The sequence below is a fragment of the Hyperolius riggenbachi genome, chromosome 2 (genome assembly GCF_040937935.1).
Source record: "Hyperolius riggenbachi isolate aHypRig1 chromosome 2, aHypRig1.pri, whole genome shotgun sequence".
NCBI classification, from domain to species: domain Eukaryota; kingdom Metazoa; phylum Chordata; class Amphibia; order Anura; family Hyperoliidae; genus Hyperolius; species Hyperolius riggenbachi.
Window position 1 is genome coordinate 209079463 of NC_090647.1, and position 24822 is coordinate 209104284.

The window sequence follows — 24822 nt, forward strand, 5'->3', positions numbered from 1 at the left end:
ATCTTATAATTTGTGACTGGTGAGAAGATTTTTCAGGAGAAAAGGGCTATATAAATATTCTGTGTCTTGTGTGTGTTGATATAATGGATTCAATTTGGCCTCATGCGTTAATCTAGTACGTGTACAGGAGCACTCCAACGTCACCTAAAGACCCAGCATGTCAGATCTTTAGCAACATCTGAAGCCCGTCAACAAGCAGTACAGAGTGGTGCATGAGAAAATGGCTTTTCTGCTTGCAAGGAGCGCTATTATAAAGAAGAGGCTGGCTAACCCATCCCCTTGTGCCTGTTACTCGCTCTGTGCTGTGTGTGTACTCTTCAGGTTATTATTATTATTTTTATTATTATTTTTTATTTATATAGCGCCAACATATTCCGCAGCACTTTGCAAAGCACAATAAGAGGACAAGGGGAACATAGATATACTAACAAATTGTAAAACAGAGTTCCAAGCAGCACAAATATTGTGACAAAAATAGTAAACATTAGGAGGAGGACCCTGCCCTTGCGAGCTTACAATCTAGTGTTAATTGAAAGTGGCCTTGGAAGCAACATGCAGCTTCCAAGATGGCTAAATGCTACACATCTGTGTCCCCCTGAGGTTAAAAATTATGCACACCAAGAAACAATTACGGAAGCTGCCCAAAAAAAAAAAAGCATTGGAACGAGACTCTGCAGGACGCCCATCTGAATTGGTCCTTACCCATACAGTAGAAAGTGTAGGCAGCAAAGGCTTCAATAAACCCATGGAACACATACACAGCACAGAGTGAGTATCAGGCACACAGGAAGCATACAATGAAAAAGGGCACCGGGAAATTTAGCTACCAAGGAAAGTTGCTAGTAGAGTATTGGTAATACTGCTGATATTCTATCACTTTGCCTAACCCTCTCACACTTAACCCCCGCCTACTCCTAACACTAACCCCTGCACCATATGCCTAACACTACCCTTCCTGTCCTGAAGCATTACTTCCTCTTGGCTATAAATCCAACACTCCAATTATACAGTGGCCACCGCTGCAGTTGCATTAACATTGCAGTCTATGATGGTACCCAAATTACCAGACACTGTACCCAAATTACCTGCCTTGCATTGGGATGGGACAGCCAGCATCTGTCTGTATACTCGCACTCCTAGCAGGCAGATGTTTTGTCACCACCCTGTATAATGCTATTTCAAAACTGGCTAATGCCACAGAACATCTTGAATAAATTCTGCACCAGGGAATGAAAAGTAGATCTTAACAACTCACATTTGCCAAAGGCTGTAACTCTTAAATAATGTCAGAACTGATAAGTATATAAACTCTCAGAAAAGAGAAATGCTCGCACATAAATCACAAGTTAGATAAAAATTCATATATCTGAACTTTGGCCTAAACAGCAGAAATTTTAAGTGCCAGGGTGATTTATATTCAGTTGAATTATTACCTTTGTTCAATAAATCTTTCCTTTCAGGCTCATGATTGAGGCAGTAGAGAAATTTGAAATCCCCCAAATCACCACCGTACACATGTGGGCCAGTTTATAAATATGTATAAAAATATTCACATTTTTGCCAACAAATGTTCACCATTTGTCTTTCATTGCAGTAAAAGAGGTGATCTCCTTAGCAATCCACAGTGAAACTACTATAAAGGAACTTGAGCCTAAAACTGAAAGAAATCAACCCCCCTCCCCCCCTTATAAAATATGTATCCAGTCATGGTAGCAATGTCCTAGTACTATTGTCTCTTATGATGACATGGCAGTATTGGTTGCAATGCAGAAGGCAAATCTTTCTTTTGTGTTACCTGTCTATATGCACAGGGATGCATACAGTAATAGGCACCACCCCCTTGTAAGTATTTATATGATGTTAAACATGACCCCTCCCCTCCTGTAGAATGTAGGTTCTTCTATTGTCCGCTAAGAACTCCAGTTTGAGGTAAGGTGCAACAGCTTAACAGCTTCTTAAATTGGGTGTCCCTGGTTTCAATATATTTGGGACAGTGAAGCTGGAGGCCTCATCCTCTATGGTCCTCTGGTCACAGGGCTGGCACATTCTATTCTCCCTGGGTTGCAAGTCTGCCTTTGTCTCCCAGACTTAATGTCCAGCTTGTGGGTAATCAGTGTGTAGACATTCAGATTTTGCCTCTCTCTCGAGTTTTGGAGATCTTCCAAGTATGGGGCCAATTTATGGTCTCTCTGTAGGCGCTAGTATATGGTTAGCTTCCGTGTTTTATTTTCTCCTCCATTTATCCACATAGTCTTGTTTGTACATGCTTGTGGTGTGCTTAACCAGGATTTGGAGTGAACATGGAGCTAACCACTTTTTTTCAGTGGTTATGCCACAGTCAAAGACTTACAGGCCAGCCAGATCTTTACTGGTAGTTTGAGAAAGCACAGTTCTTTCCTGATGGCATAGAACATTTATTGTGCTTTTGCTCTTATGCTAGGTACACATGATACGTTTTTGCGTTTGGTAGATGCGTTCGATAGATAATGTCCATCATGTCCTATATTACTTTCGATCGTTTTACCACTCAATTTCTCATAGAGATTAATGCAAATTGATAAGAAAAGATAAGAGAATCAAGCGGGAAATCGAGCGGAAAAACAAATCGAAAATCGATTGAACGGAAAATCGACTGAAAAAACGCATCCTGTGTACCGAGCATTAGAGCCTTTACGGTTGTTTTAAGGCTTCCAGACCAAGGTAGATATATATCTTAGTTCTGCTAAATACACCTACCTTGGTTTGGTATACTTAGCTGCTATGTACAGTATACTGTCATTCAGTATAAAGTTTTGACTCTGGACTGACTTGTGTTTTTCCTCTGGAACACCATGCTTTTGGTTTACTTAAAGATATAAAGCTATCTCAGAGCTCCATCTGCTGGGGGATATTATGACTGCATCAAACCTTTTTTTTTTCTTTGGTCAAGCACATATAGGCTAGTCATTATATTGGTATATGTAGGTGACCTTCTGTATTTTCCATGAACAAGATAGTAAGTTTGCATTAATTAGCAATGTTCAAAATTTTGTGCAAAATATATCAACCTTTTTTGCAAAAAACATATTTAAAGTACCTTGCTGTCTGCGTCCTGTAACTGAGTAGAGATGCTGAGTGTAATTTTACAGACTATATTTACATGTCCCCCAAACAGTATAATTAGGCAGGTTTGTCACCTAAGCAACACAGTTAGGCGGGTGGTGTTCAGTGTGGAAAGCAGCAAGATAAGTCCTGCAAAACTGCAATGGCCATGAAGACTCCGATTTTATTCAATTGATATTGTGCTGAAAGTACTTATGTTACCTTCAATATAAAATATTAGGGGAAGCAATATAACAAAAAACTTTGCTCTCTATTGTAAGTGACTATATTTATTTATTCCTATAGAATAAATGCAACAAGCGCAAGCCTGGCAAATAGCGTGGTGACAGCTTAAATATATACTTTATGAATTGCAAGCAGTTGTGTAGAAGATAAAAATTGTGTTGTTTATCTCTAGTAAATTATTTTTTTTAATCTTTTATCCTTATTAAGTAGGAATGAGTTGACACAAGTGGGAGAGCTGTGAAAATCTACAATACAAGAATTCAAATTTTAGATATAATTCATTGCACAGGAAACTCTTTTTAAAAGAGACCATCCAGAAAGTATAGAGATATATAAACAGAGTTATGCAAATGAACAGATTATTTGAAGCATTAGCCTCTGAAGCTCTAAACAAATAGGTAGAGTGGACACCATTTGACTATTAAGTATTTAAATATAATCTGCTGAAGCTTTTTTTATCTAAACCACTGGACTTGCTGGCATAAATGTAAAATCCGTTATTATTGTATGATAGTTTCTATTGATTTTTTGTAGGTTTAAACTTTAAAGAGACTCCGTAACAAAAATTACATCCTGTTTTTTATCATCCTACAAGTTCCAAAAGCTATTCTAATGTGTTCTGGCTTACTGCAGCACTTTCTACTATCACAGTCTCTGTAATAAATCAACTTGTCTCTCTCTTGTCAGACTTGTCAGCCTGTGTCTGGAAGGCTGCCAAGTTCTTCAGTGTTGTGGTTCTGTGATGCATCTCCCCCCTCCTGGCCCCTCTATGCACACTGCCTGTGTATAACGATCTCTTGAGATACAAAAGGAAGGGTGTATACAGCCTGCTTGTGTATGAATGTATTTTCTATGTGTGGACATACTGTACATCAACCTACTTCCTGTTTTGGTGGCCATTTTGTTTGTTTATAAACAAACTTTTAAAAACTGTTTTTAACCACTTTTAATGCGGCGAGGAGCGGCGAAATTGTGACAGAGGGTAATAGGAGATGTCCCCTAACGCACTGGTATGTTTACTTTTGTGCGATTTTAACAATACAGATTCTCTTTAAGGTGCCCATTAATGGTACAATTTTTTCATCAGATGTGATCTTTTGGCACACTTTTTATGATCGAATTGCACAGAGAACTGCGCAGTGTGTTGCAAAAATCGATGTAAAACGATTCTACAGTCGATTGGAACAGAGAATATAATTGATCCACAAGTTGGATTTTATGATCATATCGGAAGAGGAAAAATGCCCTAATTGACCAGTTTATGGGAACAATCCATAATAACCTTCTGATTACTTACGGCCATAAAAAGTGCATTGAAAGATCGCATCTGATGACAAATTGTACTATTAATAGGCACCTTTAAACAAATACTGTATGTGTTTTCTTTATAATCAGTAATCAAAATTCTTAACGTTTCTTTAGGGGCAACCAGGACAACTTGGTGGACAAGGTCCCTCAGGGCCACCAGGTCTCATTGGGATTGCTGGCTTACCAGGACGTAAAGGAGACAAAGGCGAAAGAGGTCATCCAGGTTTTGCTGGACCCACAGGAGATAAGGTATGTATCTGTTTTGTGTTCAAATAATTGTAAAGCATGTTTTCACTGTACACTGTATGCATGAAGAAGGCATGATTCATGTGACGGGACATGTTTATTGCCTTACAGGGCCAGAGCGGAGTCACTGGTTTTCCAGGAGCCGACGGTATACCTGTGAGTATCATTTAGCACACTTGGTAAAAACAGCACTATATATGTCTATTTTAATTCTCTCATGAGCTTCTGTGCAATATGGATATGGCTCTGCTCTGGCTGGTTCCAGCCTAGTGTGAGAGGCATGCCACTGCCAGCTACAGGAAATGAATAAGAAATCCACTGCAATAATGTAAAGTGCCAAATTACTTTCTTATATCTAAAGACATATCATGGCTTTCTGAATATGATTTTGTTTTGTAATAATGCTGATTCACCTTTAGGAAAATTACTAGTAAACCATTTTGGAAGAAGGTAAGGAGGCGCCCTTGGGGTACTTATGTGACGGTTTATAAACCACTGGTTAATGAAACCACTATAGGGGCAAATATAAAACAAAAACAAAAGGTAAGGAAGGATCCTACCTAATAAAGTGTTCACTCAGGATATCATGAAAATAATACTTTAATAGGGCACTTTTAAATTGACAACGCGTTTCACGGAAACAACCGCTTCATCAGGTCGAGTGTCGTGCCAGGGAGAAGGAGTCCCCAATCTTAGGTGCCTATATTGGGGACTACTTCTCCTTGGCATGACACACGACCTGATGAAGCGGTTGTTTCCGCGAAATGCGTTGTCAATTTAAAAGTGCCCTATTAAAGTATTCTTTTCATGATATCCTGAGTGAACACTTTATAAGGTAGGATCCTTCCTTACCTTTTGTTTTTGTTTTATATATATATATATGCCCCTATAGTGGTTTCATTAACCAGTGGTTTATAAACCATCACATAAGTACCCCAAGGGTGCCTCCTACCTTCTTCCATCGTGTCTCACCGCCTCTGATTTGAGGGTCACCACCCAAGCGGGTGGTTTCTTTCTTAAGGAGCTGCGACCATCGAAGCGAAGTCACAAGGCCGAGTGGGGACGGTACTTCCCCAAATGCGATTTAGTTTGGTTGCTTTATGTGCAACCCGGCTTTGTGAGTATATTTGAATACTTTTTTATTCCTACCCATCACATCTGCGATAATACACCAGATCGGTGTCCTCCCGCTCCTTTTCTCTATTTCCTCAGCGTCCATAGTAAACCATTTTAGCATTTTCGTAGCCTCTCCTTAAAGATAAATTAATATTGGTTTTTGGTACACTTCTGTAGGTTTGAATACCCAGGAATCATTTTCTGGTATAGTGCACCCTCCACAACTAGAACCAGACGTTTACCTTGTAGTCTATGCCTCAACGCATGGTTTTGGTAGCACAGGGAAGGGAAACCTACACAATATTAGGCGGTGGTTTGCTGTTTTGGCTGGTCAGTGTATACAGGACATAGTCTCTCCTTTCCATTGCCTTTGATTGATGCCATTACGTAGGCATTCAGTTCAGATTTCTTTTCTCTTTACATTCTCCTGTCTTATATTAAGGATAATTTACATGGTCATGCCCAGCTTGGCATCTAGTGGTCTCGTTCGCTGTGTTGCAAGGTCTCATGGGGTTGTAAAGGAAAGGAAAATTACCGGTAGATGGTTTCTTGCTTTCACTACTGTCCCTTCTGTGATTATATATTGTTTTGGAGAATATGACAAATGTTTTTCCTGGTTTGAATCATTCTTTTGGGCCTCCTGATAGTGAAGGAATTGAATAAGCCATGTGCAGAGTCTCCAGGGTTCTGATTAACTATTAAAGTATAGCAATGATAGTAATGGTAACTTTTCCACTATAATTATAGTCTAATGACATTTATTTTTAAAGGGCCACGTCGGGCAAGGTGGTTCAAGAGGAAAGCCAGGATATGATGGGTGCAATGGAACCAAAGGTGATGCTGGTGATGCCGGCCCACAAGGCCCAGGAGGACTATCGGGAAATGCAGTGAGTACTGCTTATTAGTTACAGAATAAATCTTTTCAGAAATGTGGACAATGCATGTTTCTTTGTGCCACACGTGTAGATTACGTATACATTCAATTTTGTGTACCATTTTTCGTATTGATCTTCCTCCCCATTAGTGCACTGCTCACATAGATATTACATGATTACAACCTCCAAACAGCAAGATCAAGCGATAAACTGTTTACTCATTATGGGCCAGATGCAATGAACTGCATAAAGTTGCTGTGCGCAGGAAGCATGTGACAATTTAACAGTTATTACGGCAATTGGAGGACTGCCCATTAACTCCTTAGCGCCATGGATGTTACCGCAGGAATGCTTGTGGTGCTAACAGGTTAATGGATGGTGCCTCACTGGCAGTAGTAACAGTAAAATTACTGTAGCAACTTTAAAGAGGAACTCCAGTGAAAATATAATTTTTACAATAATTATGTATAAATGATTTAGTCAGTGTTTTACCATTGTAAAAGCTTTCCTCTCCCTCATTTACATTCTGACATTCACCACATGTTGACATTTTTACTGCTGGCAGGTGATGTCAATGGAAGGAGATGCTGTTTGCTTTTTTGGCAATTGGGCCCAGCTGTAAACAGCTGTTATTTCCCACAATGCAATGAGGTTTACAGACAGGAAACACTCAGGACCATGGTCCTGACATCGCACTGTGGGGAGGGTTTCACCACAATATCAGCCATTCAGTGCCCCGTCATGATCCGTTTTTGAAAAGGATGAGATTTCTCATGGGAAAGGGAGTATCAGCTACTCATTGAGATGAAGTTCAATTCTTGGTCACGGTTTCTCTTCATGCAGTTTACTGCATCAGAAACAGTATCCCAAGCTACAGCAGACTTGTTTGTGGACTGTGGAAAAGTCCATTGACTGGATTTTAAGTGTGTACAGCTGACACTTGTTTCCCAAGGTAGGAATGGCAAAGCAGGCTTCTGCAGTCCATGTAAGATGTATCATAAACCAATAGGAACATTTCCTCAGCTGAGGAAAATAGATTTATTTACATCAATAAGTGTTAGCAGCCCAATATCAGGGCTGTTTCTAGCCTTTTTGTCACTCCAGGCAAGAAGTCCTGTGTCACCCCCCCCCCTCCCCCCCAGAAAAAAAGGTGGATGCTTAATACAGGGATTCCCCAAGATACAAACAACCTGCCAATCCTGTCACATTTTGTTTCACACCCCTACCTTCTCTCCTCCAGCTTAGTGTGTAAATGCAGAGGGTATCGCAGCAGACGCTGCACTCTCACCTCTCCCCTGGAGTCTAGTGATGTGCTTCCACTTGCCACCGCTCGGCCAAAAGCCCAGCACCTCCTACTACATGTAGCATGATTACACACAACACAAGGAGAGTGAAGTGCTAGCACTAAAGGACTCTGGCAGGGAGGTGAGAGCACAGCTTCTGCTGAGCTATACTCTGCAGCTACACACTGGGCTGGGAATTGCAGGGGGGGCACAGGGGCAGATAGTGGCACAAGGGAACACTAGGAGGCAAAGGTTTTCAGTTACAGGAATTCTATTTCTCTAAACTTCCAGTCATCTTTGCCATGGTCTGATATGGCCTATGGGAGGGTATAACATGATAACAGTAAAATATGGAAAAGATGTCATGAAAGTTTTGAGGCACATTGTTCATTGGATACAACACATAATTCCTAGGCTTCTTCACGACAAGCATCATCATCAACTAGATAGCTTAAATTTACTAGTTGCAAATTCACTGGAAGCTGGAATGACTACGTTTTCAGGCTTTAATGTTTCAGGTTTCAAGTGTAGCTATGTTTAGATATAGAAACGTGTACTTCAGACGTGCTAAATAATGTATCTGAATTTGTTTCTGGCTTATTACTTGTATATGTAATATTATAGACAGTGTGTTTTCTCTTTATGTGACAGGGTGGCCCCGGTATAAAAGGTCAGAAGGGTGAACCTTACCAAATATCAGATGACCTGAAGCGTAAAATTCAAGTAAGTCATTTATTTTCTCTAAATTACCTAGTCTATTTGCATATGTTTACTTGCTCTAATTTGTTGGCCATTTTTTAAGTCATGACTGTTTTTTAAATAGTTTGCTGCTTTTTGATATTATATATAGTGGCAAGCAGCTGGTGCTTAGTACTAATAAGGGGAACCTATGTTATCAGAGAAGATGAGGAGATTGGGAATAAAGACTCACTGGGAGTTTGATGAAATGAAGAAAATAATGCAAAACTCAGTCATCATCCCCATTAATGAACAGCAGCAGACCATGTACACCATGTAACCTAAGTGTTACATCTAATAGAACTAGTCAGGGACCGTGGTTACTGGAACAAGAAGCTGGAGGAGCGATGACAAGTGTAGTGGGTGCCTCAAGGAGAGTTGACAAGTGCTAATATTAAGGGGAAAGTGTTCGTTTTTTTGACACAATTATGTAGTTCAGTAGAGAGCATGCTGGGAACTGTTGCATACCTAATGATGCTACAGACTCAGTCAGTGCTCAGCCACTGCCGTTATACATAATAAACCTTGCAGGTGCTGGCTGCAGCAGAAGATACAATTTCACACCTCGGGGTCGATAAGTGAAATTACTTGCCACAGTTCCATGTGTTTGAGACAAATAGACCACAGCTCTAGGCAGCACGGTCTTAGGCCAGCAATGTATTGGCATTCATACAGCAGCTCCAGCCTCAGTGTTCCAAAAATTGCCCAGCAAATAAAACTTACATGACTAACACACAGAACATCACAGAGCATGTGAGGCTCAACTCATTTACATGACATTTCACCTGCTGACAGCTAGTTTCTTCAGGGTGGGGTTGGTGATGTCTACATAACATCCTTTAAAATTGATCCCAAATTAAGTAAACTAAATTAAGTCAACTAAAAGATCCATTAAAGTGCCTGTCTCAATTTATTTACGTTTCATGTCTGAGTTTAGTTCTCAATGACCAACCAAATTATTCAATCCAATATACGGACTACAAGTTCATATACGGTAGGAAGTATAATTCTACTATTCAGGACATGGGGATATACAAAAATGACCTAGCTAACTCTAAGCCACTAATTGAAGAGAGGACATTCAAAAAATGGCATGAAGGCATTTAATTGGATTCGTTATTTATTCCAAGCAGAGTGTTAAGATTATAATTACGCTTCTTCCTTAACATCTGAGTATCCCTTTCACCATGCAAAATTCATACAGTATATGCCCTTACTGCACAGGTGTTGAACTCCAGGCCTGGAGGGCCAGATTCATGCCACTGTTTAGGATGGACTGAGAAAGGGAGGAATGTGATCTACCTGATGGACCACACCTTTCCTGATTCAGACCCATCAATTAATTTGAGCTGTATCAAAAACGTGTGAGGATCTCAGCCCTCGAAGGACCGGTTTGACGTCCCTGCCTTAATGGCAGCTCCATGTACTACACCACCATGGCACCCTATATAGAGTACTATATAAGGGAACTTCTGGGATTCTTATTTTCTGTGCCCATAAGATGTCCCATTATACAGACTTTCAGCATACTGTTTGTTTTTTTAATATACCTCCGATGACAAGGACTTATAAATTAGTTCAGTTAACTTACATATTTTAAAAAACGGTGCAAGCTATTAGACAAAATTTCTAGCAACCTAAAGAAACTTTATGGAACCAGCTGCGAGTCCATTAGTGTCCTGCATGACCTCTTTGTGGAAGAAGATAGAGAAGTACCATATAAAAGATGAAAGGGAAAAAGAAAGAAAAGTCTGAAACTAGTAGGGAAAGTAAATAGAAAAGTCCAGGTTCATTAAAATTAGTATCAATAATACAAATATTCTTACAAAAACAACGTATACATCCCTAGAGAGATGAACATGTATGTAAAAATATTTTTTTTCCTGTTGTTTCTCTCAGGGAGAACCTGGTGTGTATGGACCACCCGGATATCCAGTGAGTATTTTTTTTATACTGTTGTCATTTTTGGGAGAGTTGCCAGTAAAATTAAGAATTTTATTTAAAAAACAAATTAGTTAAATTTACTTTCTGAACGACTTCCATATTTACTATATTCATGAAAAGTGGACTGCTAAAAATCTTATGCTGCATGGGCTTGTAGCGCATGTTTATCTGTAGGCAGCACTGACTGGTCATAATGATGAGGGGACTCGCTCAGTTATAAAAAGGCCACCATCATTGAGGAGACAAGATCAGGAGACCAGGGTAGTCTCTCTAAAGGGAGGAGCTGCACTGCTTTGCAGGGTTACTTCTTCTGTTTTGTATGCAACCTAATAATTGGGAATTAGTTTCTCATTTATACCTGGATGACAGGTGACCTTTTAAATTAATCAAACATGGTGCAACTTCGATTTAGAGAGTCAGAAAGTGGCTGCTTTGCCCATTCATCATCTCATATGCTAATAGCACAGAATCATTCAAGCTTGTGAGGTAAGCAAGGCACAGGCATGCAAAGCACAGATTTTCTAATTCATCCATAGTCCCAGAAGATTGAGAAGACTAAATGAACTACTATCTTTTAGGTTCCCAAAAAAAGTCAAGCCTTTTCCTTTAAGGGGCATCTGCCATCCTGATAGTCATCTTGACATGGATGGCAGCTGAGATACCAGAGCTGCTCTCTCTCTCTTTCTCTCCTGTTCCAACACTAACCTTGGATGGCAGCTGAGACACCAGGGCTGCTCTCTCTCTCTCTCTCTCTCTCTCTTTCTCTCTCTCTCTCTCTCTCTCTCTCTTTCTCTTTCTCTCTCTTTCTCTCTCTCTCTCTCTCTCTCTCTCTCTCTCGTTCTCTTTCTCTCTCTCTCTCTCTCTCTCTCTCTCTCTCTCTCTCTCTCTCTCTCTCTCTCTCTCTCTCTCTCTCGTTCTCTTTCCTGTTCTAACACTGACCTTGGATGACAGCTGAGATACTAGGGCTGTTCTATCTACCTCTCCTATTATAACAACACTAACCTTGAATGACAGCTGAGATACCAGGGCTGTTTTCTCTCCCTTTCCTATTCTAACACTAACCTTGGATGGCAGCTGAGGTACCAGGGCTGCTCTCTCTCCCTCTCCTATTCTAACACTAACCTTGGATGGCAGCTGAGATACCAGGGCTGCTCTCTCTCCCTCTCCTATTCTAACACTAACCTTGGATGGCAGATGAGATACTAGGGCTGTTCTATCTATCTGGCCTATTATAACACTAACTTTCTTGCCCCCCCCCCCCCCCTTTCATGCCTAATACTAGTTTCCAATCTCCACCCCTAACCTTAACCTTCCCTTTTGCTTTCCTAATACGGAACTTCCCCTTTCCTATCCTACGACTTACTTCCCCCACACACTGCTGCTATATGACTACAATGTAGCTAAACTCAGTAGCTGAACCAGTGAGAGCCCCGCTTCTGCTCCCGCACCGAATTCATGATCGATGTCACAATCTTGTGCCAAATTTCAGGTCCCTAGCACCCCTTAGCTGCAAAATTATATTGTGTTCTATGGAGTAGCCAAAATACGACAGGCATCTGCCGAGATGATACAGGTGCCCTTGCACCAAAAACGTCTGCTATGTAGAATTGGACTTTGAGGCACATTTGAACACATCCTAGTATTGCTTATTAATTCACTATTCATTAACCTTTTTATCTTATGATATTTGCAGGGTCCAAGTGGTCCACCAGGTAGAGTGGGGTTCATCGGCCCTATGGGAGATCCAGGATTTCCTGTAAGTACATTTGCACTACTGACATGCTGCTTATTACCAACATTTGTAAATATAGGGCAGAAGTCAACAGGCTAAACTTACTAAACTGACCAGACGTAGGAAGTGCTGTGAGTTCACGGCGATACCCGGAGCATTCGCTATTTGGCTACTGTACCCGCTGATGTGATTCGCTCTGGAATTGCTAAAAAAATGCTGCAAGCAGTGTTTTGTGATCGCTCTTTGATTACAATGGTGCTAGTGGGACCACCACCCCCATAGAAATACACTGGCATTGCGCTTTGCCAAACACTCAAATCAGCCCAAATGATGATACTGAAAATGGTTGAAATAAGAAGAGCTAAAATCAAGAATGTTTTTATGAGAACTGTTATATTGCTGAGTGATAACAGCCATAAAGATATTTTGTACAGTATGCAATAAAGGAGACCATGAACGCGATGGCCTCTCTACCGCTCTACATTAGGCCATGAAGTGAATGCCTTTAAAACAGCTTTGTAGAAGGTAAATATGGTGTGTGAAGAGCATAAACTTCCACCAGCAAATCAGAAATCATCTCTCTGACTACAGCAGTGTGAATTCCAGCCAAGATCAGCTGCTGCACTCTGTGATCCCATAGTAAATATACCTGCACCAGTAATACTTTTCAGCACCGGTAATACTGTTGCTGAGGATATTATTACTTTCTGCAGATTTATGAAGATGTACAAGGAAAACCAGCAACTGTGCAGCAACACTGGCTTCGGTTGCACAGAGCACCAACTCAGACCTCAGTTGCAGATGTATAGTGAAATATATATATATATATATATATATATATATATATATATGTGTGTCTATGTATATATATATATATATATATATATACATATATATTTACAGTGGTGTGAAAAACTATTTGCCCCCTTCCTGATCTCTTATTTTTTTGCATGTTTGTCACACTTAAATGTTTCGGCTCATCAAAAACCGTTAACTATTAGTCAAAGACAACATAATTGAACACAAAATGCAGGTTTTAAATTATGGTTTTTATTATTTAGTGAGAAAAAAAAACTCAAAACCTATGTGGCCCTGTGTGAAAAAGAAATTGCCCCCTGAACCTAATAACTGGTTGGGCCACCCTTAGCAGCAATAACTGCAATCAAGCGTTTGCGATAATTTGCAACGAGTCTTTTACAGCGCTCTGGAGGAATTTTGGCCCACTCATCTTTGCAGAATTGTTGTAATTCAGCTTTATTTGAGGGTTTTCTAGCATGAACCACCTTTTTAAGGTCATGCCACAACATCTCAATACGATTCAGGTCAGGACTTTGACTAGGCCACTCCAAAGTCTTTATTTTGTTTTTCTTCAGCCATTCAGAGGTGGATTTGCTGGTGTGTTTTGGGTCATTGTCCTGCTGCAGCACCCAAGATTGCTTCAGCTTGAGTTGACGAACAGATGGCCGGACATTCTCCTTCAGGATTTTTTGGTAGACAGTAGAATTCATGGTTCCATCTATCACAGCAAGCCTTCCAGGTCCTGAAGCAGCAAAACAACCCCAGACCATCACACTACCTCCACCATATTTTACTGTTGGTATGATGTTCTTTTGCTGAAATGATGTGTGACTTCTACGCCAGATGTAACAGGACACGCACCTTCTAAAAAGTTCAACTTTTGTCTCATCGGTCCACAAGGTATTTTCCCAAAAGTCTTGGCAATCATTGAGATGTTTTTTAGCAAAATTGAGACGAGCCTTAATGTTCTTTTTGCTTAAAAGTGGTTTGCGCCTTGGATATCTGCCATGCAGGCCGTTTTTGCCCAGTCTCTTTCTTATGGTGGAGTTGTGAACACTGACCTTAATTGAGGCAAGTGAGGCCTGCAGTTCTTTAGATGTTGTCCTGGGGTCTTTTGTGGCCTCTCCGATGAGTTTTCTCTGCGCTCTTGGGGTAATTTTGGTCGGCTGGACACTCCTGGGAAGGTTCATCACTGTTTCATGTTTTTGCCATTTGTGGATAATGGCTCTCACTGTGGTTTGCTGGAGTCCCAAAGCTTTAGAATATCTTTATAACCTTTACCAGACTGATAGATCTCAGTTACAGTACTTTTGTTCTCATTTGTTCCTGAATTTCTTTGGATCTTGGCATGATGTCTAGCTTTTGAGGTGCTTTTGGTCTACTTCTCTGTGTCAGATAGCTCCTATTTAAGTTATTTCTTGATTGAAACAGGTGTGGCAGTAATCCGGCCTGGGGGTGACTACAGAAATTGAACTCAGGTGTGATAAACCACAGTTAAGTTATTTTTTAACAAGGGGGGCAATCACTTTTTCACACAGGGCCATGTAGATTTGGAGTTTGTTTTCTCACTGAATAATAAAAACCATCATTTAAAACTGCATTTTGTGTTCATTTATGTTATCTTTGACTATTAGTTAACGGTTTTTGATGAGCTGAAACATTTAAGTGTGACAAACATGCAAAAGAATAAGAAATCAGGAAGGGGGCAAATAGTTTTTCACACCGCTGTATATATATATATATATATATATATATATATATATATATATATATATATATATATATATATATATATTAGAAATAATGCAAAAAAACTTGTTTTGCATTTAATTTGGTTTATTTCTAAGCTGCACACATTTCTATATAAATTAGCAGAGCATTTACATAAACTAAGGTTTATTAGCTTCTACTTGACCAGTCTTATTGGACAGTATACAGGAGGCTCTAGTGCAAATTTACACTGGGTCCTCCACAATATTGGATATGCACAAGGTAATTATAGGCCTTCCTAATGTTAAGCTATTAACGCATCAAAAATATTTACAGGCAGACATTCTATTTGATAACTTTTTTTCAAAATAAAGCTGTATAGTATTTATCTTTTAACAATGTGGCATTGTTTATTCAGGGGGGAACAGGACCACCCGGACCACCTGGACCACCGGTTAGTCAATAATATGTAATAATATTAGCTGTTACATCTTACCTTTTGTCACTAAGAGCATGATCTTTGTCCTTGTCACAGTGAAACAAAGTACTACAATTGTAATGAGGCAATTTTTTGTGAAATGTTTTTTTCACAATTGATGTAGTTGATTTCTAATGTTGCTTCTAATTGTGGAAGCATATTCTAAGGGTGTGTTTACACTATGTATGTATCAGTGCTTTGTAATGGGAGTTATTTTGGCACAGCACTGCACTGCAAGGGTCCTACAATGAGCCAAATCTAATAGGCGCATTGGCTCTGCAGTGTGTTGGAAAACCATGCAATACTGCATGTATTTCTTATGGGAGTCCTTTGCATTCACAGCCAGCTAGCAAATGGTAATCAAGCCAGCTCAGGATTGAATAACTACCATTCAGCTGTGTGGAGATTTGCATACTTGCATCCATTGGCTGATGCCAGCATAAAAGTCTGCCTCCTATTTTAGACCCCGCCTGTCATAGCGGTCAGTATGCTGGTCTGCTGGGCACCTTGACACTCTGTTATAGATCTGTTTTTGTAGTTCAATGTGACCTTATTATTTGTGCTTTAGCTAGTTTCTTGATAAATATATATGTAGACTTGCGAATATATATTTATCTGTTAGTTGAGCCATTTGTTATTTTTCTGAATTGTATATTGCCTTGTTTAACCTTGTTTCTTGTTTGGACGTTTGCTGTATCTGCGGGGATACAGTAAAGTCCTTCTGATCCTGATAGCTTGGATTCTGCCAGCACCACATTGGTGGCTGCTAGTATTCCTTCTTGCCTACTTCTTGTGGACGTAACAAAAGCAGCGGTGGCCATTAGTTACGCTCCTACCTGTAGTCTTGTCTATGTCAGTGTTAATGTTGCCGTCGCTGAAACAGCGACTAGATTGGCTGAGCATTCCGTCTGTCTGTCTGTTGTCTGTCTTGTTAATTATCATTACTTGTGCTTTAGCTAGTGAGTCATTTGAGAGCTACATTTCATATATTGCGCATCAGCACGATATATATGTACTCTAGTCAGTCAGTATTGTATTATTGTAATATTGTATATTGTATTGTGTACCGACCTTTGCCTGCCTCTCGACTACGAATCTGCCTAATCCTTCCAATACAACTGACATCTGAATTAACGTGTATGACCCAAGCCTGTTACCAACTATGTCTGTTGTGTATTGTATCACTTAGCATCTAGCTATGATAGGCGGCCCAGAGCTGCAGTTGCTCTGGGCAATCTTGCTCCCTTGTTCATCACTCCTGTGTCCATCTGTGGAGCCTCTACCATTATTCAGCTACCAGCCTTGTTGCTGTGGGTGGTCAAAGTATAACCCCCCAGCATTACATAGAGGAATTATGTGATAAATAAGAATGCGTCCAGACTTCTGGATCACCAGTCATAATTTGGTGGTTGTAATGGTAGGCACTAACAATACAATTCAATGAACAATCATTTACGAACGATTCTTTGTATTAACAATCAGAAATTATCATTTGGGACAAAAATCTCCTAACCAATCCGATCAGATTGACGGGATTGATCCAAAAACCGGATTGATTTCATTAATCTCATGAGATTGGTTAGGAGATTTTTTTTTTTCATTGGTTGTCACAAATGATCATTTCCAATCATTCATACAAAGAATAGTTCGTAAACGATTGTTCAATAAATTGTATCATTAGTGGTCACCTTAATTCTTCTATTTATATTCAGTCCATTCACTTCTCTCAATAGATCCTTCAGATGAGAAATGTTGAGGACTTTAGATTACAAAGAAATAGGAGGAACTACCTTTCCAGACTGAGCTATTATATATGTAACATGTATCTGTCTAATTACAATTCTCCAGATTAGGTATAGTTATGATACTCTAGAGAGATACAGAAAGTCCCCACAGGTTTTATTCCAATAACAGAGCTTCATCAATGGAAATGAGGTGCAAAGAGAAATACAGAAGGGGTCATATATTAGCAATCAGATAGTTGGAGTGCATGACACAGTAGTAGCATAATAGTTGTGGTATCAGTGCTGATGACTAACTGTATGACACAGCATTTATAAAGTGCAGTGTGCAGAATCTCTGCCTGCATGAAAAAGAGGCGCTGGGAAATTCGGGCTCCTAATTCCAGCAAGTAGAATAATGGTGAACTTACCGATATTCTTACTTTTAAATTGGCAATTACAATAGTAAAATATTGTTAAAATAATTGTATATGAAAGGATATGTAGGTATATATGTATATATATATATATATATATATATATATATATTTTAGTACAACAAAACCTAATCCTATTCTCATACTCTACCTATGCCTAACCTTAATCCAAGAGCTCCGCTGCTGACACCTAACCGTTAATCTCCCTCCCCCCCCCCCCCCCCCACGAAGCGAAGCCTGATCACCTCCTCCTCCCAATATCTTATCTTAAAGACACCCTCCACGGCTAACCTTAAAAACTCCGCCCTAACCTTTAGACTCCCCCATACCTAACTTTAACCCCCACCCTATGTCTAATCTTAAAACCCTACCCACGGACACCTAACCTTAACCCTCCATCCCCCGTCACAATAAAACCAGCTGGAGTAAAGCCTTCTTAGGGCTGGTGCACACCGAGCGGCTTTCTCTGCGTTTCTGCAGCCGCTTGCGGCTGCGGATACGCTTGGTTAATGTATCTCAATGGGGTGGTTCACACCAGAGCGGGAGGCGTTTTGCAGAAACGCATACTCCCGGGGTGAGGCATTTTTTGGATTGTGGATGCATTTCTGCCTCAATGTTAAGTATCTGAAAAACGGCAGTTCAGAGCGGTTTTGCAGGCGTTTTTGTTACAGAAGCTCTTCAGTAAAGGCTTTACTGTAACAATATCTGAAATCTACTACACCAAAACCGCTACACAAAACTGCAAAACGCTAGCTGAAACGCTACAGAAAAAGAAGAAAAAGCGTTTCAAAATCTGCTAGCATTTTGCGGATCTGCTAGCGGGTTTTGGTGTGCACCAGGCCTTAAATCACTTTGGTCCCATTGTCATATTTAATTTGCCAAGCACTCTTCATCTTAGCATTGATGAAAGCTAACAAAGTTTCTGCAATGAAATTAAGTGGATTACTTACCAGTCATAAAATAACAGTGCTTACAGTGGGCAGTATTCATGCTGTAATATTTGTATCTTTCAGGACAATAATGGTGATGCATCCAATATAAATATATTTTAAAGGATATTCTCCATTTAATGTTCAAATACTCTGTTTTTTTTTTACAGGGCAGCAAAGGGATTGGCTTTTATGGACAAAAGGGTGAACAGGTAAATGACTTTTCTTTCAGATCAAAAATGTACTTGTAATAATTATTACATCTCTTTAGCTATGTATGTTTAGGCCAGTGACATAGGGGAACACTGTTTATGTAGCTTTAGGGGCCATTTCACACTTACTCCATTATGTTGCAGCACCACGGACAATATTATATGATATTCCTATGTGGCTTTCACATCTACCACAATGAGGCACAGTGTAACGGGTTCCAGCGTACCTTTAGAGTGGTAGTGAGGCATACTTTTATTGTACTTTATGCCACACTGTATGGTTGCACTGCAGCATTATCACGCGGTGCGTCTTTTCTCAAGTCAGTTGTGTTGTGTGGGATCTACCAAGAAGTCCTTTGGGATCTATCGGTAGAATGCAATTTACACAATGGGCACCCCTGACACAGAGGAAGAATGAGCATAGATCAGAGATAGGTGCAGCATGCAACCTAGGAATTTGCGAATGAAATAGATTGGACTGACATGGTTTTGTATTTATCAATAAAGTACAAAGCTACTGTTCTATTGCCCAATATAGCACTGCTTTGAGCTAAAGTTGTACTGTGTCCACATCAGAGGAAACAGAGCATTTTAGGCAGATATTATCAGGATGATCTAAACCAATGGGCTGTTTGTGACTACCATGAAGTGACAGTGTATTTTAAAATAATTCCAGCGGTTCTGGGGTGTGTTTAGCTTTCAGAGGATAACAAAGGGACAATTTGCATATTCAGCAGTAATGCTGCATTCTGGGAGACATATGTTTACTCTAACCTAAATAATGGCAAATACTTTCTGTTTTAAGATAACAAATTTCAGTTTTGCATAGCATTTTAGTAAGAGGGCATTTTGGTCCTTTGTAGCCCCTTACACACTCCTAGGATTTCTGGTTCACCATGAGTTTGTTGGGAACTCTGTAACTCTGAGTGTTTCGAGTCCTACAACACAGAGCCACATGAATCCATGCCATGCACTGATGAGGATCAACCTGTCTCGAGCAGTCTGTATACATGATGGATTATTGTGGCTCTGTACAATTAACAAGCTGACACATCATTGCATTCCAGCGGTTCCGGAGGTGTTTAGCTTTCAAGGACCACAAAGGAACAATTTGCATATTCAACAGTGATGCATTCTGAAAGACATCATATGCTCAGTCCAAGCTAATAATCGCAAATACCTTCTCTTTTAAGAAGGCACATTTCTGAATTTCAGTTTTTGGATAGTACTTTAGTAAGAGGGCTTTTTGGTCCTTTGTAGCCCCTTACACACTCCTAGGAGTTCTGGTTCACCATGAGCTTGCTGGGCAATCGGTAACTGCTTTAAAATAAAGCTCTGAACATCAATTCAGTATGCCTGTATTACTGATATTAGTTCTGTTTTAAAGTACTGGGCTGAGCTTCACATAGTTCACACACAGAGACAAATCATCACTTAGCTAATAGTCCCTTATTCCTTGTGTGCTGAAGCGCTCCTAAAATCTGCACAATAACAGTAGAAGTCATAATGATAATGTTAAAGAGACACTGAAGCAGAAAAAAATGGTATAATGAATTGGTTGTGTAGTACGGATAATTACTAGAAGATTAGTAGCTAAGAAAATATTCTCATATTTTTATTTTCAGTTATATAGTTTGTTTTATAACATTGCATCATTCTCTAATATTTGCTGTTTACACACTACTCAGTGTTCTAAATGATTTTTCAGAGCAGTCTTGTAAACTATTGACCTGTCCTCTGGCAGAGAAAAAGAAAATACTTCAGAGACAGTTGAGATAATAAACTTCTAAAGACTGACCTCTCTGCAACTTTGAAAGTTGACTTTGAAAGTGTGGAGCTTAATGGCTTTTTTGCATAGAGATAACAACTGGAGTTTCTTAACTCTTCCTGTACTGGAAACAATTAGACTTATGTCTCTGATCCTAATGTGTTATTTCTTAGCTGTACTACACATACAAATCATTATATCATAATTATTTTTTTCCGCTTCAGTGTCTCTTTAATAATATTGATAAATATCATCATCATCATCTTTTACATTTCAACAGGGTGAGCAAGGCAAACCAGGACCCCCAGGTCTTCCGTGCCAGCTACAGGTAATCAGATGATAGCTTTAGGGATAGTTCATTTTTGGACAATATGTACAGTATATTAATGAATGGGTTCTGTGCAATTACGTTAATATAGCATTTACGGTATACTTGTTTGAGGAAGTGAATTGTATGACTGTAATACCTGTATATGATCAGTGTGAGGAAGCTTTATTTCTGTTACAGCGAAAGAATCACATACAAAAAGAAGACTTTGTATTTTTTTTTAATTTTACAATACAATGATGAGGTTGACATACAGACTGTCACTGTGTGGCAGCTTTCATGTTAATTAGTAAGAACTGGAAAGAAAGAGACATATTTTAACTTTATACTCACTGAGCTTTCCATTACATATTTACACTTGAGGAAGCTGATCACGCTGTTGGCAATGAAGCGATTAAAACGTCAGCACAATCGCAGCAGCATGCTTGGCGGTAGGATCGCAGGATGTTCCTCACAGCAATTGGCTTGATGATAGACAAATGTGTGAATGAAAAGTGGCCACCTTTACTTGTTCTTACTTTATAAATGTGAATGTGTCAGACAACAGAAATGTGTGTTAGTGGAAATAGGCTTATCCCATGAACAGTTGTAGACAATTTATGGTAAGTAGTGAATATACAGTAATAATTCATTAGACATTACCAAAATGCACAGCAAATGAAGGTTAAAAGCTAGTGGCCCCGAGGACTTCTGATGTACATTAGTAAACTAAAGACTGTACCCATATACAAGGATCATATTGCCAAGCCATGTGCACATTTTAATCTGGATGTTAGTGCGCACAGCGGTGTGAAATTTGCAATACAGACCAACAGTTGGAAGCACTTGTATTACCTTGAGGCGTCGCTGCGAAGTCCTCTGCTCTTATGGTAATCCCTGCTCTCTAGACTCCACAGCAGTAAGTTGTGGCTGGCTGCCTTGATATCTCTGTTATGATTCACTCCAGTTTCCTACCACATTCTAAATACATACATACCTCTTCCAGACATAGGAAGTTGAAATCTATGGCCCTTGTGTGACCACTTAAGCCTGCCAGGGCATAGATTTCAACTATTCCCGTCTTGAACTCTCACCGTTCCGGTCACTCTCGTGGATCCAGCGACGATGAAGCTCGATTGTTCTGCTATCACCATTTTATTGGCTCCTGATCTTGTGATTACTGTGAGCCAATCACAGCGCCAAAGAAAATTACAACTCTATACTATACATGTGGTTTATACAGTGGCTCTGTAAAAAAAAAGTCATATGTATTTAAATAACACATCAGTTTTGCAAATGTTTCAGTCTAGCGAGTGGTCTGTACTGTAGTAAATTGGTAGTATACTAGCTAAAACTTATGGTCTTGTTTTTTCCAACTTTCATAGGGTGAACCAGGCACAGCTGGACCCACTGGTGCACCTTGCCCCTGGGAGTTGATACAGCCATCTGAAATTTCCACAGCAGAATATTTGGTAAGAAAGTTTGCACCTATGCATTTTGATTGCATTGGTACAGGTTGTGCACACGGGCTATTGAACTGGAAGCCATAGACCCAGAACAAGCTTGCAAATCAGGTGCTCTGGCTTAAGTCTTTGCAGGGGCATAACCAAGCAGGGGCATAACCACAGAGTAGCAGCTCCTGTGACCGCAGAGGGGCCCAGAGGGGTGGGGGGCTTCAGCTACTAACCTTGCTTCCCTCGGATATAAGGATTTATTCTCCACAACAGGTGTTTTTTTCATGCTGCTCTGTTATGGGTGAGAAGACCATGATAGCTATACTTTTTTTGGACCCTTGCAAGACAAGCCCCAAGTCTGTGAGCATCACCGGGGGAGGCAAGAGAAGGGATGTGAATATTGGGGGCCTCATCAAAGTTTTGCTTGGGTGCCCCATGGTTTCTAGTGATGTCTTGTCCCCTTTGTTTGCCTTTTCTAATTTTTTTAACTTAATGTTCTTAAGAGTTACAATATCAGTTTTCATGTGACAACTATTCAATATTTAGCAAAAAGAATGCACTGCACTGTCTTATATTAATGATGACTGATTATCCTTCCTAGGGTGAAAAGGGTGATAAAGGAGAAAAAGGAAGCCCCGGGCTACCAGTAAGTCTATGATTTTATTAAAAATGTTACTACAAAGCAGAACTGTTTTACATTCAAACGGTTTGTATTGCGAACAAAGGAAGGAAGTTCCACAGAGTGTCTATAGGCATGATAATCTCAACTTTATTGAATCAGATAAAAGCCATGCAGCCGGGCAGCTAACATGTTTCGGACACGCAGGACCTTAATCATAGCATCATAGCAGTTTCTAATGCCATTCATCATCATCTTTTGATTCTGCTAACCCTGTCACATTGCTTAAAGTAAACCTTTGATTTTAGAAAACAAAAAAGTTCAGATACTTACCTCAGTAGAGGGAAGCCTTTGGATCCTCCAGTGGCTTCTCCTATTCTTCTTGAGCCCACCGCTGGTCAACAGAACCCTGTTCTTCTTTGCGGCCACAATGCCATCCGTGAATGAACGCAGCTACTGCTCAGGTGCACGGATAGACTGTACTTATGATGTAATATAGAGCTGCTCATGCATTGAGAAAAAAGCTGTGCACAATTGATTCTGTGCTACTGTGCTTGCTCGGGCCATCTTGTGCCTTCTCAGTGCAGCAACGTTTATACACGGATGGGAGTGTGGACGTGCGAACCTATTCGTTAAGTCCTTGTCAAATAGGTTCAGAGGATCCCAGCACTGGAATGGCGAGCTCCAGAGGGATTATCTTGTGGCTTCCCTCTACTGGGGTAGGCATCTAATTTCTCTCTCCAAATAGGCCTTCACATTATTACCTAAACTGCAGTATAGTAAAGCAACAACAAGATGTCACTGCCTGTAAAATGATGTAATGATCTCTAGGGTATTGTGATTTGCTGGATTGACTCTGTGTTCCTCTCTGTTGTAAGTAAGCTGCATTACCTGATGATGGTGTAGGATATATCTCTGCATGTTTTTCTTCAGTAAAGAGTTCTAACTTGTCATACTGGGTGTTATCTGAGTGTACTCTGCTGCATCACATTTTAATCAACAAGGTGACATGAATTTCAAATGAATATTTTTGTCAGTTAAATGGTTTATTATCTGTGAAAGTAGTTATTGGAAGGAAATGTTCAACTTGTCAGGAAACTGCCTCTCTTCCTGTAAATTGAGTTCTCTAACCTAGCTCTAGGGATAGTAGCAAATTAATTTCTATACTGTGTTAGTAAAATTATTTGGTAAAAAAAGTATTTTCAATCAATATACAGTAGGTCTAGGGAGAAATAGTAACCTCATGAAGGTAAATTAAGTTGTGTAAAATTCCCCTTCCCACGCTGGTAATGTGAGAGTGCTATTGTGGCCCTACTTCATGGCTCCCCCTCTCCCAAGATTTTGTTACATGACAACAAAAAAGCAAATTATTCTGCTTAAATGCACAGGTAGTTTGTAAAGGCCCATACACACGGGGTACGGCCGTCGCCGCAACCACGTAGAACGCGCGTGTTGCGGCGACAGGTCGCCCGTGTGTATAACGCGTGCGCCCCGAACCGTCGCCCGGCGGAGCTGTCGCCAGGTGATTGACATGTTCAATCGCTGGCTACAGCTGTCGCCGCAACTTCGCAACTTCGCCGCAACTGTCGCTAGTCCCCCGTGAGTACGCGGGCTAGCGACAGGAGACCTACGCGAGTGAATGGAGCATCCGGCCGGGGGATGCTCCATTCACAAACAGCTTCCGCCGCGTCTCTGCCTTTCTGGCGAGACGTGTGGACAGCTGTTGCCGGCAGGGAGCTGTTGCTCCCTGTTCGCGTGCGCGCATGCAACGGGGGACAATTGTCCCCCGTGAGTATGTAGCTTCAGTCTATATGGTGATT

The 24822-nt window shown here is 40.2% G+C and overlaps 1 protein-coding gene across 4 annotated transcripts in view; it reads left to right on the plus strand.

Moving 5' to 3' along the window:
- Nucleotides 1-24822, plus strand: part of COL4A2 (collagen type IV alpha 2 chain) — a 284103-nt gene that overhangs the window by 130655 nt on the left and 128626 nt on the right. For all 4 annotated transcript variants that reach the window (XM_068268036.1, XM_068268037.1, XM_068268038.1 and 1 more), the window contains 11 exons: nt 4750-4884; nt 4993-5037; nt 6768-6884; nt 8807-8878; nt 10793-10828; nt 12531-12593; nt 15496-15531; nt 18813-18854; nt 20903-20950; nt 22315-22401; nt 22985-23029. In XM_068268036.1, the coding sequence (XP_068124137.1) occupies nt 4750-4884; nt 4993-5037; nt 6768-6884; nt 8807-8878; nt 10793-10828; nt 12531-12593; nt 15496-15531; nt 18813-18854; nt 20903-20950; nt 22315-22401; nt 22985-23029 (726 nt within the window). The remainder of the gene's footprint in view (nt 1-4749; nt 4885-4992; nt 5038-6767; nt 6885-8806; nt 8879-10792; nt 10829-12530; nt 12594-15495; nt 15532-18812; nt 18855-20902; nt 20951-22314; nt 22402-22984; nt 23030-24822) is intronic.